This window comes from Oncorhynchus mykiss, chromosome 23 (genome assembly GCF_057628025.1).
Source record: "Oncorhynchus mykiss isolate SJ-2025 chromosome 23, ASM5762802v1, whole genome shotgun sequence".
Taxonomy (NCBI): Eukaryota; Metazoa; Chordata; class Actinopteri; order Salmoniformes; family Salmonidae; genus Oncorhynchus; species Oncorhynchus mykiss.
In genome coordinates, this window is record NC_143044.1 from 33,151,300 (window position 1) to 33,168,268 (window position 16,969).

At 42.7% G+C, this 16,969-nt stretch overlaps 2 protein-coding genes across 20 annotated transcripts in view; both read right to left on the bottom strand.

Moving 5' to 3' along the window:
• rnf213b (ring finger protein 213b) overlaps window positions 1-12,774 on the bottom strand; it is a 65,915-nt gene extending 53,141 nt beyond the window's left edge. For 12 of the 19 annotated variants that reach the window (XR_016491080.1, XR_016491079.1, XR_016491084.1 and 9 more), the window contains exons 1-21: window positions 12,498-12,774; window positions 11,759-12,018; window positions 10,120-10,865; window positions 9,809-9,964; window positions 9,498-9,667; window positions 9,128-9,402; window positions 8,756-9,003; window positions 8,448-8,654; window positions 7,974-8,187; window positions 7,816-7,871; window positions 7,568-7,733; window positions 7,089-7,250; window positions 6,886-6,984; window positions 3,457-3,585; window positions 3,079-3,244; window positions 2,661-2,828; window positions 1,889-2,038; window positions 1,089-1,717; window positions 749-908; window positions 341-558; window positions 50-193 (exon numbers count right to left, since the gene is read on the bottom strand). Coding sequence is in view for 13 of the 19 variants with exons in the window: in XM_090217334.1 (XP_090073460.1) it covers window positions 50-193; window positions 341-558; window positions 749-908; window positions 1,089-1,717; window positions 1,889-2,038; window positions 2,661-2,828; window positions 3,079-3,244; window positions 3,457-3,585; window positions 6,886-6,984; window positions 7,089-7,250; window positions 7,568-7,733; window positions 7,816-7,871; window positions 7,974-8,187; window positions 8,448-8,654; window positions 8,756-9,003; window positions 9,128-9,402; window positions 9,498-9,667; window positions 9,809-9,964; window positions 10,120-10,865; window positions 11,759-11,914 (4,419 nt within the window). In the remaining 6 variants the exon portion in view is untranslated. Of the gene's footprint in view, window positions 1-49; window positions 194-340; window positions 559-748; window positions 909-1,088; window positions 1,718-1,888; window positions 2,039-2,660; window positions 2,829-3,078; window positions 3,245-3,456; window positions 3,586-6,885; window positions 6,985-7,088; window positions 7,251-7,567; window positions 7,734-7,815; window positions 7,872-7,973; window positions 8,188-8,447; window positions 8,655-8,755; window positions 9,004-9,127; window positions 9,403-9,497; window positions 9,668-9,808; window positions 9,965-10,119; window positions 10,866-11,758; window positions 12,019-12,091 lie in introns of all 19 variants that reach the window. The other 7 variants (XM_090217330.1, XM_090217329.1, XM_090217331.1 and 4 more) reach the window with 6 other exon arrangements.
• Window positions 12,775-12,899: 125 nt separating this feature from the next.
• On the bottom strand, window positions 12,900-15,214 carry LOC149972569 (uncharacterized). The gene is made up of 4 exons (XM_090217340.1): window positions 15,038-15,214; window positions 14,742-14,842; window positions 14,180-14,309; window positions 12,900-13,875 (listed from the first exon to the last, which is right to left on the bottom strand). Exons 1-4 carry the CDS (start codon window positions 15,205-15,207, stop codon window positions 13,566-13,568), a joined length of 711 nt encoding a protein of 236 aa, XP_090073466.1. The 5' UTR covers window positions 15,208-15,214; the 3' UTR covers window positions 12,900-13,565.
• Window positions 15,215-16,969: the final 1,755 nt, after the last annotated feature.

Genomic DNA, 16,969 nt, shown 5'->3' on the forward strand with positions numbered 1-16,969 from the left:
TCATGTTGATTGATGTCAGATCTGTGCTCATTTGAGACATTCCACTCACCGTGTCTGTGTGTGTCTCAGACCAGCCCACGTGGTATACCCCCTGTGCATTAATCGCCGAGGCCAGGGAGAGAGAGGACTGCTCCACTGACCCATGGGTCTCCCTCAGTCCCTTCAGCCAGCCCAGCAAATGACAAGAGTCCCTCTAGAATACACATACCGGTATATCAGTGTGAACATGGTATGGTTACTATACACACCCAAGGATTACAGAACAGTCACCTTAGGTCTCCCAAAAACAGGACAAATTACCTTTAATATTGAATTCAAAGAATGGAGAGAAAGTAATCACCAATTTGGCAGGGAGTCTCTTGTCTCTTTGTAGGTTGTCCCACACCTGTCTAGCAGAGAACATGAACTCCTCAAACCCAGCCTTGGGGGAGAGAGAGTAGAGCAAAGGACTGTAGCCCATCACCGCATCATGGAAACAGGCCACTCGGTCGATCTCTGTGTCATTCTCTCCAGCCGAGATGGAGGCCAGGTCCACAAACACTTTCACATCACTCATATCTGTTCAATGTAAATAAACAGTAAAAGAAGAGACTTTCAACTTAGATTAAGTCCCCTTTGAATGCCAAACTCAACCATAATTGCTGAATGGCCAACCATAATGGCTGAAATGGACAGTGGTGTTGGATCATGGTGCTGGTCAGTGGTGTTGGACCGTGTTGTTGGACAACAGTGTTGGCCAGTGTCTTACTACAGAGTTGGTCCTGGACCCAGCTGACCAGAGTATGGCTGTCTAGGAACACCTCTAGACATGCAGTGTGCTGCGGGGTGACCATGGACAGCTGCTGCTTGGCACGGATGAGGTCATCACTGAGTGACCCCAGGACCCTCATCTTGAACGAGTCGTCCTCCTGTATGTTACATGACACAATTAATTACAAAGTATAGAACTGTTATAGAATAGAGAAAATCAGACAAGATAATGTAGTATACACCTTCTGGCAGAAATTGCAATCATAAACATTAACAACACTATTTCATATTAACAACACCATTATGAAACCTCTATGATAAAGTGACTGCTTTATTACCAGTTGGGTGAGACTGTGGATCTCACTGAAGTCTCCTCTAAGATCCATCCTCTCAGCGATCCTCAGGACTGCACTGGCCGAGGCTACTGCCTGATGGACCTGACGATACTCCTGGATCTGGCCCAGCCTGACCTCCACCCAGCCTTGTTCCAGTTCCTGGTACCCCTGCAGCCTCCCAGACATCAGCCCCAGCTCCCTCCTCATCTGAAAACCCTCTCCCTGGTCCCCTGAGGCATTCAGTGCCTGGTCGATCTCCTCAAAGGTGGCAAGCGACATAGCGATCCTAAGGCCTAGCTGACAGAAGTCGCTCAACCGGGGTTTCCAGATGATGTTGCAGACCTGTGTGAGGGTCATTGGTACAGGGATAGGTCTAGTAAGGTCTTCATTGGCTACCTCTAAAGACCCGTCCACCCAGGAGCGAAGCAGCAGGTTACTGTCACCCAGCTCGTGCATCTCCCTGGCCATCTCCAGAACCCCTTGGTTAGCGCTGTACCACAGAACCAGCCCTGGGGATGTCTGCTGCTCTTCTCCCTTCTTCATACAGCAGGGCTGGACCACCACCAGCTTGTTCAGGCTCACTGTTTGGAAGTCAGCTCTGTGTTGGTCTTCCAGAGTGGAGATCTCTGGAGCTGGTGAAAAGAGATAAACATACTGTACTACATCATAGCTGAGAGAATACCTTAGCCAACCATTCTCTCTCTGATTACTTTTTTCTTTTGAGATGACTTACTGCATCTCTGTGACTTTGCATCTATACAGTATCTTATTACATTCTATTGCTGAGACATTCAGTTTCTCACCTGTGATGTTCTCTGAGACCTTGCCCATCATCTTGATGAGTGTGTCCACGTGCTCTCGTTGCTGGTAGAAAGCCTGGAGGTCTTTCTCTCTTTGAGCCAGGATCACCTCAGCATCAGCAGGAACATTCTCCAGCTTAGCAGGCCTCTTATCTGTGGAAGACCAGACCAGCTGTCACACACTGATCTGTTTCACCTGTCCTTGTGCTTGTCTTCACCCCCCTCCAGGTGTTGCCCATCTTCCCCAATGTCGCCTAGGTACTTATACCTGTGTTTTCTGTCTGTCTGTGCCAGTTTGTTTTGTTTGTTCAAACCTACAAGCGCTTTCCCCTTGCTCCTGCTATAGTCCCTGTTTCCTAGTTTCCCGGTTTTGACCATTCCTGACCCTTACTGCCGTCCTGTACCTTTGCCCCACTACTCTGGAATACCGACCTCTGCTTGACCTGACCATGAGCCCGCTCGCCTGCTGTCCTGTACCTTACACCCTCTATGGATTATTGACCCCTGCCTGCCTTGACATGCTGTTTTGCCTTGTTTTTTCAACATATACTGGGTCATACTTTAAAACATGATACCAGCAGGAGAGCATGCCAGGTGGAACAAAGTAAAAAAACCTTAGCACCTGCAGAACTCGACTCAGAGATCATTCTGTGATGTTTGCACATAATTTTCATTCACGGAGAGAGAGATTTTTTTAGGTAACACGTTGAGAACATTGAACTTAATCCATTACCATCATTTAAGTCCATGTATTGAGAGATATGATGGCACTTACACTGGCGGTAGATCTGTTTGAACTGCTCTCTGTGTTTCAGGGTGGTCTGAAGATGTCCCACAGGTACATGACCCAGACACAGAGCCTCTACCAGGGAGGCCAGGGCACTCCGACAGCCTCCGATCACCTCACCAGCCTCAGCATCCACCTGGATCACTTTCCAGTCCCCTGGAAAAGAGTCAGGTATCTGTAAGTATAAACATCAGCTACCTGCATAAACATTAAAATCAGGATCTCTAAAAAAAAGGGTAAAACTTACTTGAACACTCCATAAGGCTGTCATAATCATGTCAAAAACACTAAGATATGTAAGCAATTGGCATATATAAACCATGGTACATATCAATAGATAAATTACACTAGTGGACATATTGTAACTATGACTTATCAGACTGATTGATTGAGACATGAGGTGTACCATGAGACAGGAGGTGGTTGAGGGAAGACTGGGGGTCCAGCAGGTGACCAACAGGGTCGTTCTCAAACCGGCGCGCTGACTCAACCACGATGGAAGACAGGACAGAGGGGGGGAGCACCTTAGACAGGGGGTACAGCATTCGCATAAGGTCCCCCTCTTTCCCATCCTGAAAATTAGAAATAACTCATCAATAACAATCATGATCATGTTCACACTCACTCACTCAATTTATTCCTCACTCACTTATTCTCTCACTCAATTTATTCCTCACTCACTTATTCTCTCACTCAATTTCTGGCTCACTCATTCACTCACTCACTAGTAATGATAATTCTGACTGTCTTCCAGTCAGCTTTTGTTAAGATGGATGCCACTAACCTGACAGATGTTCTTGATGGCAGAGCGACACAGTTCCTGAAAGCAGGTCTTTATGGTGGCATGGCTCTTCCCTATAGCTTCCACTGATGTCTCAAGGCAGCACACCACCACCTTGTCCATATCACTGGCCTGTGAAGCAAAGAGAAAATGATTGACCTCAGGGGGATATAGGGCTGGGTTATTTATACTATGTGGGGGGGAGTATATATTTGTAATTTTCTTTGTATTCTACCACAAAAGGACATGTTTGACTTTCAGAATAATATATTGGTCAAGCTCAGACAATTAAATCCCATAGTTATTGCATTATCCTAACAGGCTTGATAATAGGGTGGAAATTTGGAGTCTAAATAATCAATAGCTTTGTGGGTGATTGAGATTACGCTAGAATAATGGTAAACACGTGAAGAGGGTTTAAACGTATATATTAAATATATTTTAACATTTTAAAATGTGATACATTTTCTATATAATTTAGCCTAACAGGGTGGAAATGCTGTTTTCTAAGGAGAATTACTACAAACTAACTGGGTGGAAAGTGTTATCAGGGACACATAAAATGTTAAATACAATAATAAACCTTTTTTTAACTAGGACTATAAAATAGCAGAGGTGGGACAAAGTCACAATTATTCGAGTCACAAGATGCAAGTCGAGTCCCAAGTAGATCGGGTGAAGACTCGAGTCAAGTCCAAGTTTTCAAGTCAAGTAAAAAAAATGTTTTACATGCAAGGACTTGTTCAACTACAAATCTTTGTCTATTTATTGAGGCTACCAGACAGCCATTTTCATTAGTTTGTCTACAACACATTTTGACTAATCTATGTAATTGTAAAATGTGAACCTTGTAACAGTCATTAGGGTATGAAATCAGCAGAAGGCAGGTAGATTTATTTACGGGTCTTGGTGATCCAATGGTGAAAGAGCCAAATCATACAAAATATATAAGTAGATTGGGAAAGGGGGATACCTAGTCAGTTGTACAACTGAATGCATCCAACTGAAATGTGTCTTCGGCATTTAACCCAACCCCTCTGAATCAGAGAGGTGCGGGGGGCTGCCATAATCGACATCCACGTCTTCGGAGCCCAGGGAACAGTGGGTTGGTTAACTGCCTTGCTCAGGGGCAAAATGACAGATTTTTACCTTGTCAGCTCGGGGATTCGATCCAGCAACCTTTCAGTTACTGGCCCAACGCTCTAACCACTAGGCTACCTGCCGTCCGTTTTAGGTGCATAATCCCATAGTTATTGCATTATTGTCCACAGGGTGGACAATAGGGATAATGTGGTGGACCAAATATACACAGGCAATAGCCCAAATGAAATAGGGCAGGTTAAGCCTGCTACAGAGACTACCTGTATGGACACAGGTAGAGGGCAAGACTGTACAGCCTGGTTCCCCTTGAGAAACCAAATGGAATCTGTCTAACAGGAGCTCAAACAGGTAGCCTACATAATATAAGCACTTGGCCCCCAGGACCATACAATTACCCAATTAGCAACTACAACCAATAAACTGGTTCTTCAATGTAAAAGGCAATTTCCACATCCATTGTTACATTAGTACATTCACTCTTAATCAGACTTAATGATTATTCATGATATTTCAACACCATGATGGAACAATCATTTTAGCTTATTTTAGCTTATTCAACATTCTGACTCCAAACCATGGAGTGAAGGCCACGTAGCCTATTTCAAAAAAGCCGTCTGCATTGGCTGTGCTGCACTTACACCGTAACACCATCCATACGGTGCTTCCGACCACATTTTCGGATCAAGCATACATTGGCTCATAGGACACACGCAACTCTGTGTGTGAGGGTCATTGGTACAGGGATGGATCTAGCAAGGTCTTCATTGGCTACCTCTAAAGACCCGTCCACCCAGGAGCGAAACCATACATTGAATTAAACAGATCTTCTACCTCATGAGTCTTGTGAACATTCATGTGCACAATAAACATTGCGCCCACTCTGAGGGTAAGAAATGGTTTTCCAAACTGAAAATGTATGGTATTTTTTTATTTAACCATTATTTATTTAACTAGGCAAGTCAGTTAAGAACAAATTCTTACCTACAATGACGACCTGCCTTGTTCAGGGACAGATTTTTACCAGCTCTGGGATTCGATCGAGCAACCTTTCGGTTACTGGCCCGTTCTAACCACTAGGTTACCTGCTGCCCCAATGGTAGGGCTATCAAACAGAAATGTCTAGGTGTTGCAATAAACGGGATGGAATTATGAAACGCTAGCAATTATTGTATTATTAGATGGAATACAGATTTACCACACAGGGCCTTTAAACGTGTGAAAGCAAGAGCAAACATTTCAACAGGAGAAAAAAGCTCTCTCCGCTGGCAGGAGCGTTGGGAGCGCAAGTGAAGAGCTGTGCCCTATGGTGCATCTTCGCCACAGTAATAACTAATAACTAACAGCAAATTCCAAATACAAACTTCATAAGTAAATCATAAATTTCAAGCAATTGTTACATACCAAAATACCAGTAGGCCTATGCTAGTAATTGTTGCCCCATTGCTGATGAGCTTGTAAAGTAAACAGTTAATATTCCTGATCACCAATTATTTTTAGAGCTGCATATTTATTCATTATGGCAATCCTCTCTTCCTATAATTTGATGTTTGCGCTGCACCCGATCCTTGTGCTGTACAGCAAATCAGCAATTGTTCGCTAGCTCACCATCTGACCTGTATTGATTGACAGTTTGTTGGTCCAATCAGAGTGCCGAGTGTGCATTTCACTACCAAATCTGTTGCACCTTTCTTTGCAATGGAGATACTGCGGCTACACTCTCTGGCTGCATGGAGAGTAATCTATGTAAACTCTGTGCCACAAAATGAGTGCCAAAACATTACAAGACCTGGCTAGATAATTTCAAGTCATCGGTCTCAAGTCGAGTCCCGAGTCTTGTTGCTCCAAGTCTCAAGTTATTTTATGTTATATCAAGTCATCAAATTTGTGACTCGAGTTCAAGAATTTTGGACTCTAAAATTATAGCTTATAATTTTCATAGAAGTTGACAAATAACACCAGGGGACATTTTCAAAATGCATAAAATTCCCTTTCAAGATCCATATTTTTGAGATGTTAAGGTAAAGGACACCTGATCTTATATTTAAAGCCTTTTAGAATCTACATGTTACATGAAATAAGAAGTGATATTTCCTGGGGACAGAAAAGGCACTGCATAGTAGGAATGACACAGCCGGTTTCCCTGACACAGATTGAGCCTAATCCTAGACTAAAAATAATGCTCAATAAAGAACATTGAATGTGCTAGTTAGTCCAGGACTATGCTTGATTTGTGTCCGAGTGAATCTGACCAATTGTGTCTAGCTAATCAAATCTCAAAACTCTCCTAGGTTTCCTGCATGTATGACCTGGTCTGTAGGCCGATACACTCACCCTAGAGATCCTCTTCCTCAGGTCTCTGTCCAGGCTGGACATCCACTGGGCTGACACACTCTGCAGAGAGCATTCTACCCTCAGGAAGGCATCCCACATCTACCAACACATACAAACAGGTTTATAATTAACAGAAAACTGTACGTCTGGGAACAAATATTGTCTGCTAAGGTCTCGTATGTCTGCTAGTTTGGCTACAGTACCTCTATTTCTTTGGGGAAGCTGAGGGATTTGGACTGAGCGCCTTGTTTCAGGAGATCATTATAGAGAAGATTGTCTCTCCACTGGCTGAGATGTTGCAGCACGTCCCCAAGCTTGTCAGATAGCTGGAACTGCTCAGGTCTCTTCTCCTCACCATCCGGAGTCTGGGAAGGAACACACACACCATTTGGTGTACTTTTGGAGTTCAAAGAACAACAGCGACGGCTTCCCAAGTGGAGCAGCGGTCTAAGGCATCACTACAGACCCAGGTTCAATCCCGGGCTGCGTCGCAGCCGGCAGTGACCGAGAGACCCATGAGGCAACGCACAATTGGCCCATCCTCGTCTGGGTCTGGGTTAGCCGCATTGCGCTCTAGCGACTCCTGTGGCAGACCGGGCACATGCACGCTGACAAAGTCGCTAATTGAGGAGAAAAAGGGAGTATAAATAGAACAACAGCAAATTACCAAATCAACAACTACCTTGTTTGCAAGTGCAGCATCCAGAATTTCAGCCGCTTTCAGCACTAGTTGGAAGGATAGCACTGCTGCCTTGTAGAACGGGACAAGTCGCACCATCCGGCAAGTGCTCTTCAGAACACTGATGCAACTCAAGAGGATGGAGTCCACATACCCAGAATCTGCTAGCCTATAAACAAAAGCCACACATACAATAGCAGAATAATATTACACTCAAACAACTCACGCTCACAGATCTCAAATTCCAATACCTTGTCTTCTCCTCTTCAACTTTCTCCAGTACAAAGCACAGGATCTTTTGAGTAACCTGGAAGTTGAAATAATAATGTCACAAATGAATATTTAAAGATCCAATAGCACTACTCTTTAACTGAGTAATCTTATCAGACATGAATCATCCATACCTTACCTCTACATTTTGTTGTTGTGTTTTGACATCAGTATTCTCCCCATACTGTCGAAGCCTGTACAGCAGGCTCTGGATTATGTGTTCTGGAGGTATGCTCTTCAGGGTGGAGAATTCTGGAAGGTCCTCAAAGGCCACCAGGGACAGCCAGCTGGTCCAAACCAGAGGCATCTCTTTAGCCACAGAAATGTGATTCTGGATCAAAGTGAGCATTATCCTGCAAAGAGGAAAGTGTCATCAATGTTATGCATGTTTGAGGTCAATGTACTGTAAAGTATTTCTCCTGAGGAAAATAAGAAATGTGAACTAACTGGAATAATAGTCTAATTGAACACATATGCAGAGTTAGAAATAGTCATATTTTTGGTTAAATTTCACTACACAATGATACAATTATTCACAATGCAGATTTTAAAAAGCACATTGTGGACCACTCAAATAGGGTTTTGAGACACTTTGGGGGACAATTGGACAAACCTTCTTTTGTCAGAAAAGCTTCTGATCCTCTCTCTGAAGTTGTTGTACTTAACATTTTCAAGCCCTGCCCAGTTCATCTCCTCTATAGTAGGACCAAGCCTGCCAGCGTCTGCTCCCGGCTGTATGAGAGTGTGCAGTAGAGGAATGAGCAGGGGAAGCTCTGAGACCAGCCTCTGTGAGCAGTAGTTGATCATACCAATCACAATGCTGTGGAGACAAAGAAAGACAGATTAACAGATTTCACCCAACATATAAACAGGGTTGCTGTAATCAAACAACACAATATAAACATTGCATCTGAAACTCACTTTTGTGGAAAAGAGAAGACATTTCTAATTTCCTCTATGTTTCTGCTGTCAAGTGCAGTGTGTGAGGATACTACGTAGCATAGTTTTGCCCAGCCCTTCACCCCAAGATCTATCTGACAAGCTTGGCAGACTCTGAACAAAGACAAGCCAAACACTAGAGGGTTGTTGACAGTCTGGCTCTTCTGCGATGTTCCCTGGGACTCAGCATGCAACAGCTGCAGCAAATGCTCAGAAATCAACTCTGACACCTTTATTCCAAAAAAAAGAGAAAAATAATGAAAACGTTGAATGTGTGGTATTGGATCTAATGGTCATACTGTTTTCTTGAAATGCCATTACAATATCATTACACACTGTAAATGTCCCACTCACCTTAACCAAAGGGGGATTAAAATATCCTGGGTAGACCACCTGTTGAACAGCTGAGGAGTAACTCCTCTGGAAATGACACAAGAGCTGAGAAAACTGCACAGTGCTCTCCTGGTTGGGTGGATCCCATTTCTGTAAAATGTGGCCTAGTAGTAGATGGGCAGAGGCTTGCCAGGCATCAGCCATACCATTTCCTTTTGATTGGAACACATCTATCCACCCTTGGAAGGACCACCATGACTCCAGCCGATGAATGTGACCCTCATAAAGGTGCAACTCTGGAAACAATGATGAATAATCAGTATCATACTCAATGTAGCATACAAGGTAATCGTTAACTTCTAAAAATAGATTTTAAATGTTTTCCTCTTACCCTTTACTTGTGAATCATTTGGAATTTGAATATTCCTTGTGGCTATCTCCACAATCTCTTTCTGCCTTTGCTGCACCTGATATTGGTAAGTCAACATTTGTCCCCTGGGTATTGAGCTTTCCGGTACTGAGAGACTTGCTTCTATTAGATAGCCTTGCTGACATAGACCTCTAAAGAATAAATTAAAAACTGATTTACAAACAATGATAATTATCACCATGTGTGTACTGTGTGGTTTATGTAGCCGATAAGCAGTAAAATATTCTCATCAATCCAACATCACCAGTAAGGAGAAAAGTATTCATACTCACACGAAATGAGTCATTTCAAGTGCATGAGTTCCACCTTGATGACATAACAAGAGTGTGTCATATTCTTGGTTGAATCTGAACTTTTTGTTCAGCACAGCATAGATATGAAAGGTGAACATAGGAATCCCAGGAGGAATCCTTACTGGGGACCGCTCTCTGATGAAGGCGAGAAAATAAAAGAAGACCGAAAATGTTGAGTGACTAGTTACAGTAATAAAGAAGTAATAACAGTATACTTGTGTGTCGCGTCACGTGTTGTTACTCATTGTACTCAGGTAATAACAGCATGCCATAAGCTTTTGCCAGCTTACCGACATCCTCTACTCTTGGAATCCTTTTTGCATTGATTTGAAGTCTGAGGACTCGACCTCTTCTGAGTCTTTGTTTTATCTTCCGCTGCAGCTTCTGCATAAGACTTGGTAGTTAATTTGACTCCCTGTTTTACCTGGCAGGCTGCGGGACTCCCTGAGCTTTCTCCTGAATGTTGTACCCCTTTCTCTAATTCGAGCTTACTCTTTACCTCTTCGGTAGAGTTTGGATTCTCCCTCTTAGGTGGTTCTGATGCTGCTCCTTCACTGCCTGCTCCATCGCTGTTCTGTGTTTGCTCATTCATTGGCTGAGTGGTGTCAGCATGTTCATCTGTCATTGGCTGAGTGGAATCAGAGGGTTCTGTCTGTGTCTGCTGTGTGTTCTGAACAACTAAAGGGGTCTGAGTTGCCCGGTTCTTGCCTTTAGGTTTATTTGTTTGAGTCTGGACGTGAACTCTCTTAGCATCCTTGACATGTGTTTGTTTTGTATCATTAGGCTGATGCATGGACTGGTCCTGTTGTTGACTGGTTTCAGCTTGGTGGTCTTGGTCTTGGTTGTGTTCTTGTGTCTGTGTTTCCAAGGTTTGACACACCTGGTTGGTTTGGGTCTCCATCTGCCCTTTTTCCAGTGTACTCTGAGTCTGAGGATCCTTGTCAGCTTGATTTTTCATTCCTTTATTTTTTCTTCTGTTACCTCTCCTTGTCTTCTTCTTCATATCCTGATCTCTTCTGGGGGACTTTGTTTGGCCCTGTTGATAACAAAAAAAAGTCAGCAATGACAATAAATGTCAGTTTCTCTTTTAAATCAGGACAATATGTACTGTTACCCAAATTGTTTCATTTGTTTTATTGTTAATGATTGTACAATGAAAGACATAGGCACACGGGTTCCCGTGTGGCTCAGTTGGTAGAGAACGGCGCTTGCAACGCCAGGTTTTTTTAACCGTTATTTTACCAGGTAAGTTGACTGAGAACACGTCAATTACAGCAACGACCTGGGGAATAGTTACAGAGGAGAGGAGGGGGATGAATGAGCCAATTGTAAGTTGGGGGTGATTAGGTGACCATGATGGTATGAAGGACAGCTTGGGAATTTAGCCAGGACACCGGGGTTAACACCCCTACTCTTACGATAAGTGCCATGGGATCTTTAATGACCTCAGAGTCAGGACACCCGTTTAACATCCCATTCGAAAGACAGCACCCTACACAGGGCAGTGCCCTGGGGCATTGGGATATTTTGCTTCTACACCTGCATTGCTTGCTGTTTTTAGGCTGGGTTTCTGTACAGCACTTTGAGATATCATCTGATGTACGAAGGGCTATATAAATACATTTGATTTGATTAGATTTTTTAGACCAGAGGAAAGAGTGCCTCCTTCTGGCCCTCCAACACCACTCCAGCAGCATCTGGTCTCCCATCCAGGGACTGACAAGAACCAACCTTGCTTAGCTTCAGAAGCAAGCCAGCAGTGGAATGCACGGTGGTATGCTGCTGGCTGTGGGTTTGATTCCCACGGGGGACCAGTACAGGAAAAAGTACAGAAATGTATCCACTCACTACTGTAAGTTGCTCTGGATAAGAGCGTCTGCTAAATTATGTAAATGTAAAAATGAAAGGTGGTTGGTGGTCATGTGTCACCTGCTGTCCCTCTGTCTTGGGTCTCTTAGTGACAGTGTCCTTCTCAGCAGTTACCTCCATGTTGGGCCGATGTTTCCCTGTTGGCACCCCAGGGCACTGCTGGGACAAGGACCCATGATCTCCTTGGGGACTACTGTCACCTGAACCAAGCTCCATCTGCAGAGCTGCTGGCCAGCCCACCAGGCCGGGATATATTGCTCTGTATGTTGTGTATCCTCTCTGGTAGGTTTGGACGTTAAAGACACTCTCTTAATCTCTCACTACAGATGGAGAATAATACAAATGAAATGTTCTAATGGAAGCAATATCTAACTACTTCAGAAAGAAACTTACTATGTTTAGACATTTTAGGGAACATACAAAACAGCAACAACTGCGCTGCCGTTGCTGCCAAGCCCCATATTTAGCTGCAGTAAAATTACTTCCTCAATCAGTTTGTCAGATGGAAGTCGCCAAGTTTCTGTTTCCTCGATTTCTCTGTTTGACTCTTCATCTCCCAGTTATGAGTATGGGAGTTCTTTCCTAAGAAATTGCTTGCTTACTTATTTAAAATGTCATTAAAAATATTGCATTTCCCTCTAAAGATTTACTAGATACATGCATATTTAACTTGTCAAAAAATTGACCGTCTCTTTATAGACAAAAAAAAATTGTCTATAAAAACAATATTTCTAATAAACGCTAACATCACAGCCTACAACTAGAAAAAGCTGTGAGAAAACAGGCGGCACTTCCTTACCTGACAAATTTGTTCTCTGCTACAATACTATTCAGACATCTGTCCGTTGCACCAATACAACCACTAAAGTAAGATACATTTGCCAATACCTTCTAACGCTCATCTGCCAACATTCATAAACTCCACCCTTTACCTAACTCGAGGGATCATCGCGAAACATCTTACATGTATAACTGGACATGTGAACGTAAAGTAATCTTAATTTAAAGCGGGTAGGTCAGTGTATGACAGTCCCTTAAGTTTTGCCTTTCAGTTTCATTTCTTACCAACTGAGCCTGTGTTTTTTCCAAACTAGAAACCTAAACATATTCACAGTCACGCCCACTATGATTTACACGCATTCATTTTAAAGCGCCTTTTCTGTAAATGTTTGTCATTATTTAACATTCATTCAACCGTAACTAAACCAGAATACCTTTATTATGTCTGCAATAAGGAGCGGATCTAGGATATGCTTGGCACCCCTAATACATGCAGGCCTATGCCTATTTTCAGGTAAAATGCTGATTCCAGATCTGTGCCTAGGGGTAACTTCATTCTTTGAAGAAAAGCTCAATAGGTTAAAGATTTATATAATTTACAGATCAAAAGAAATTATATCAATAATATCATTCATATGCAGATGTGAAACTGTGATGATAGGCCAATACAATAGTACAATTAGACAATAATCTGATAAAAACAACACATGATAAATGACTGTACTGTAAAATATCAAATTGTCAATCAAGCCCTCACAGGAAACCCTATTGAAGCAAGGCACAAACTTGTAATATAGTCATTGGATACACTGTGGCGCCACCTATCGACAAAGAGGTTATCAGATTCATTCACAGGTTAACATTCTCACCAACATTTTGTGTAAAAATGAGAAATAGCTAAATAATATTTACAACTTGTCTCCCACAATTTGAGTTCATTGACGGAATGGGGAAAGCATTACATTTTTACTGTTTAGCCAGCTCATTATTTTTAGAATTCTTGAGTGCTTAGAGAGAAAGAGTGTCATTTTCACCACTGAGTTTAAGGTGGAGAGTGTATTTAAGTTTGTGGTCACAGTCCAATCCCTTAGACCTGGGCACCATCAGCAGGTATCTTGACTCTCCGGACCACCACCCGGTTCCTGCGTCCCTGTGGTCTAGTACCAGTGCTGGTACCGGTTCCGTCTCCAGTTCCAGTCAGCATGGTGCTCTGGTTCTCCTCGTCTGGTGTCAGTGGGCGGGGCTCTGCTCTTCTCTGGGAAGGGCTTCTTCCTGCCCTCACGTCATCCACGAATGCCTCGACGCCCTCAAACTTGGTGGTCAGCTCCCCCAGGCGCTCCTTCAGGGCATTGAATTCCTTGTAGAGGTCTCCTAGGGCATCCGATAGAGGAGGGATCCTGGAGGAAGGGAGTGATAGGGTGAGGGGAAAAAAATGTAATGAGGAGGCTGCGGGAGTTCATTACAGTTCAAAAACAAGTTCTATGTTATAAAGTCTTATTGTGTCTGTTATAACAAAGGGATCTGACTAACAAAGACTAAAGCTAAAAGGTACATTTCCAAAGTAATGGGCTTTGTAATAGATACAGTGAAGTATCTTACCTTTATATTTATCAAATCATACAGTATGTTATTTTTTTGAGCTTACCAATGAACTTCTGATCTAAATACCTACTAAACATATCTACAACGGATTCTACCCACCTCCCGTAGTCAGGCAGCACAGTGCTGTGGTCGTTGAGGAGAAGGTCTTTGACTTGGGTCATGATGGCAAACTTCCAGTTGTCCAACACCAGGGTGAGGTTGGCACAGACTCTAGTGTTTACCTTCTCTGCTGCAATGGCATGAACAGGGAAGAGGGTAGTCATTTGGTTAATGTTTCTTGATAGTGTTTTGTACTTAGTTCTACTTCTAACAATTCTTCAAAATCCCTGTGCTGATTTCTGGCTACCCTGTCCGTATCATGTCTAAAGAATACATTAGCAACAAAGGAATGCAATAATAACAGAGAAAGCAAATTGTGACTGCTGAGGATGACTCACATGCTCAGAGGGGCCAACCAGAATGTGTAATTGCTCTGTTTTTGCTGTATCTATATACGGTACCGTATGTGCATTGTGAGGAAATGATTTATCTATATATCTTGTCTGTATATTCTGTTTATTGTGGTCAGCACCATTTGAACAAATTCCTGGTACCTGTAAATGTACTTGTAAATGTGAATAAAGGTGATTCTGAAATTAAAACAGACCAGGCAGCCACTCACCCTCTGTCCCGTAGTCCCATTCTGAGTTCTGTTCAGTTCTCCTCCTCTTCTGCGCTGCACAAAGAGCCACCAGGCACAGCAAAGCCACTGTAGTCCTCATCCTCAAGTCAGAATAAGACATATCATACATTACACCTGAACTGAGATAATTATGACAGTTTAACTTGCTCTGCAGACATCCATTCTATCGTCTTACACTAAATGTGTAATAACCTGATTATTTTCTCACAGTATGTTTCACCAATTATTTTTTGAAGGGTTTGCTGAGAATACATAAGTAGACACAGACTATGTACCTGCTCGTACAAAACAACTCTGTCCTGAATAAGTCACAGTGTTTGATAATAATCCCACAGCAGTGCAAGTTTGTAGAGCACCGACAGAGGGACCTGCTCATATACTTTTTGGCAGTCAGTATGTCCCCTCCCCCACACTGAGGTCTTGCCAAGAGAAGGGTGTCATCCATGTCTCCACCCCCCTAAGAAAAAACACACCCACATCATGCATCACTATTATGGTTGTCCATTTATCATAATGCTTATCCAGTATCTGTACCTTATTTTACATTACTTTCAGATCTACAGGAATGTGTAGGGACTGGGTTGGAATGAGTTATTAGAATTGTTTAAACCCAGCATTCTCTTCCTTTCTCTGTCATACTTGACCCCATGTTGTGACCTCCATGTGAGAAGCATGTGACATCAATGGTCGAGGTCAAGCCAAGGTTACCTAAACTGGGTTCCCTGGGGGGTCTTAAGTGTAGTCCCATAAACCAGTAGTACCATGTATAAATATCTCACTAGTGTTTGAAACTGAGTTAACCTCTTCTCTTCCTGCACATTCCATCTTGGCCTTCAGGGTAGCCAGGTAGCCTAGTGGTTAGCGCGTTGGACTAGTAACCGGAAAGTTGCAAGTTCAAACCCCCCGAGCTGACAAGGTACAAATCTGTCATTCTGCCCCTGAACAGGCAGTTAACCCACCTAGGACGTCATTGAAAATAAGAATTGACTTGCCTGGTTTTACAAAGGTAAAATAAATCTGTGTCCATCGAGATAAACCTCACATACAAATGTGAGAGCACCCCTCTTCATGGACATTCCTGTTCAGTAGTGCTTCTTATTGGCCAAGTTCACCTTTGTCTGTATTATTCCATTTGGTGCGTGATGAATGCGATCCTGCCTGTGCTACATCTGCTTCCCACCTGAGTCCTGTTGAGACTAGTATCTCCATCTGCACAAAGACGATAACTCTCACCTATAAAGGACTGCTTCGTAACATTCACCCCCTCATAAAACAGAATGATCAAGACAGCACGCCAGCAGGAAAGACATTGTGTCACAGACTAGTGGATTTAATTGGAAGCAGGGACATTACACTTCCTTATGTTATTTTCATGGCTATTTTATCATATCAATACATTATCTTGACTTTATGGCTAAATTATATCAATTTTAAAATATGCATTTGAAAACAAAGTAAAACCAAAGCTACACACTCGTTTCATGAGCTGAAAAAATACCCAAAAAAATCAGAAATTTTCCATATACACAATTTTTTTTCTTTCTCTCCAATTTCAAGCACTTATTTACATACCTGTTAGTGAGCATTTCTCCTTTGCCAAGATAATCCATCCATTTGACAGGTGTGGCATATCAAGAAACGGATTAAACAGCATGATCATTACACAGGTGCTTCTTGCGCACACTAAAATGTGCAGTTTTGTCACACGACACTATGCCAGATGTCCCAAGTTGAGCGAGTGTGCCTAGTGACTTGTTTGGGTGAGCGGTTTGCTGATGTCAACGTTGTGAACAGAGTGCCCCATGGTGGCAGTGGTGTTATGGCATGAGCTGGTATAAGCTACAGACGACCACAATTTTATTTTATCGATGGCAATTTGTGAATGCAGAGATACCATGAAAAGATCCTAAGGCCCATTGTCATGCCATTAACTCACTGCCATCACCTCATGTTTCAGCATAATGCATGGCCCCATGTCTCAAGGATCTATACACAATTCCCAGAAGCTGAAAAACAGGGACCAGTTGAGAACAAAATAACACAAATCAGAAAAACACCAATTTGTAAAGACTTCAAAAGAATATGGGGAAAGAGTTTATTTATTTAACTAGGCAAGTCAGTTAAGAATAAATTCTTATTTACAATGACGGCCTAGGAACAGTGGGTTAACTGCCTTGTTCAGGGGAAGAACAACAAATGTTTACCTT

Bases quoted from the DNA above. Each gene is read 5' to 3' on its own strand.
- LOC149972569 (XM_090217340.1), bottom strand. From the start codon at position 15,207: ATGGATGACACCCTTCTCTTGGCAAGACCTCAGTGTGGGGGAGGGGAC. The intron at 14,843-15,037 runs GTACATAGTCTG...TTCTGACTTGAG, and splicing joins GAGTTGTTTTGTACGAGCAG to GATGAGGACTACAGTGGCTT. The intron at 14,310-14,741 runs GTGAGTGGCTGC...ATGCCATTGCAG, and splicing joins ATGGGACTACGGGACAGAGG to CAGAGAAGGTAAACACTAGA.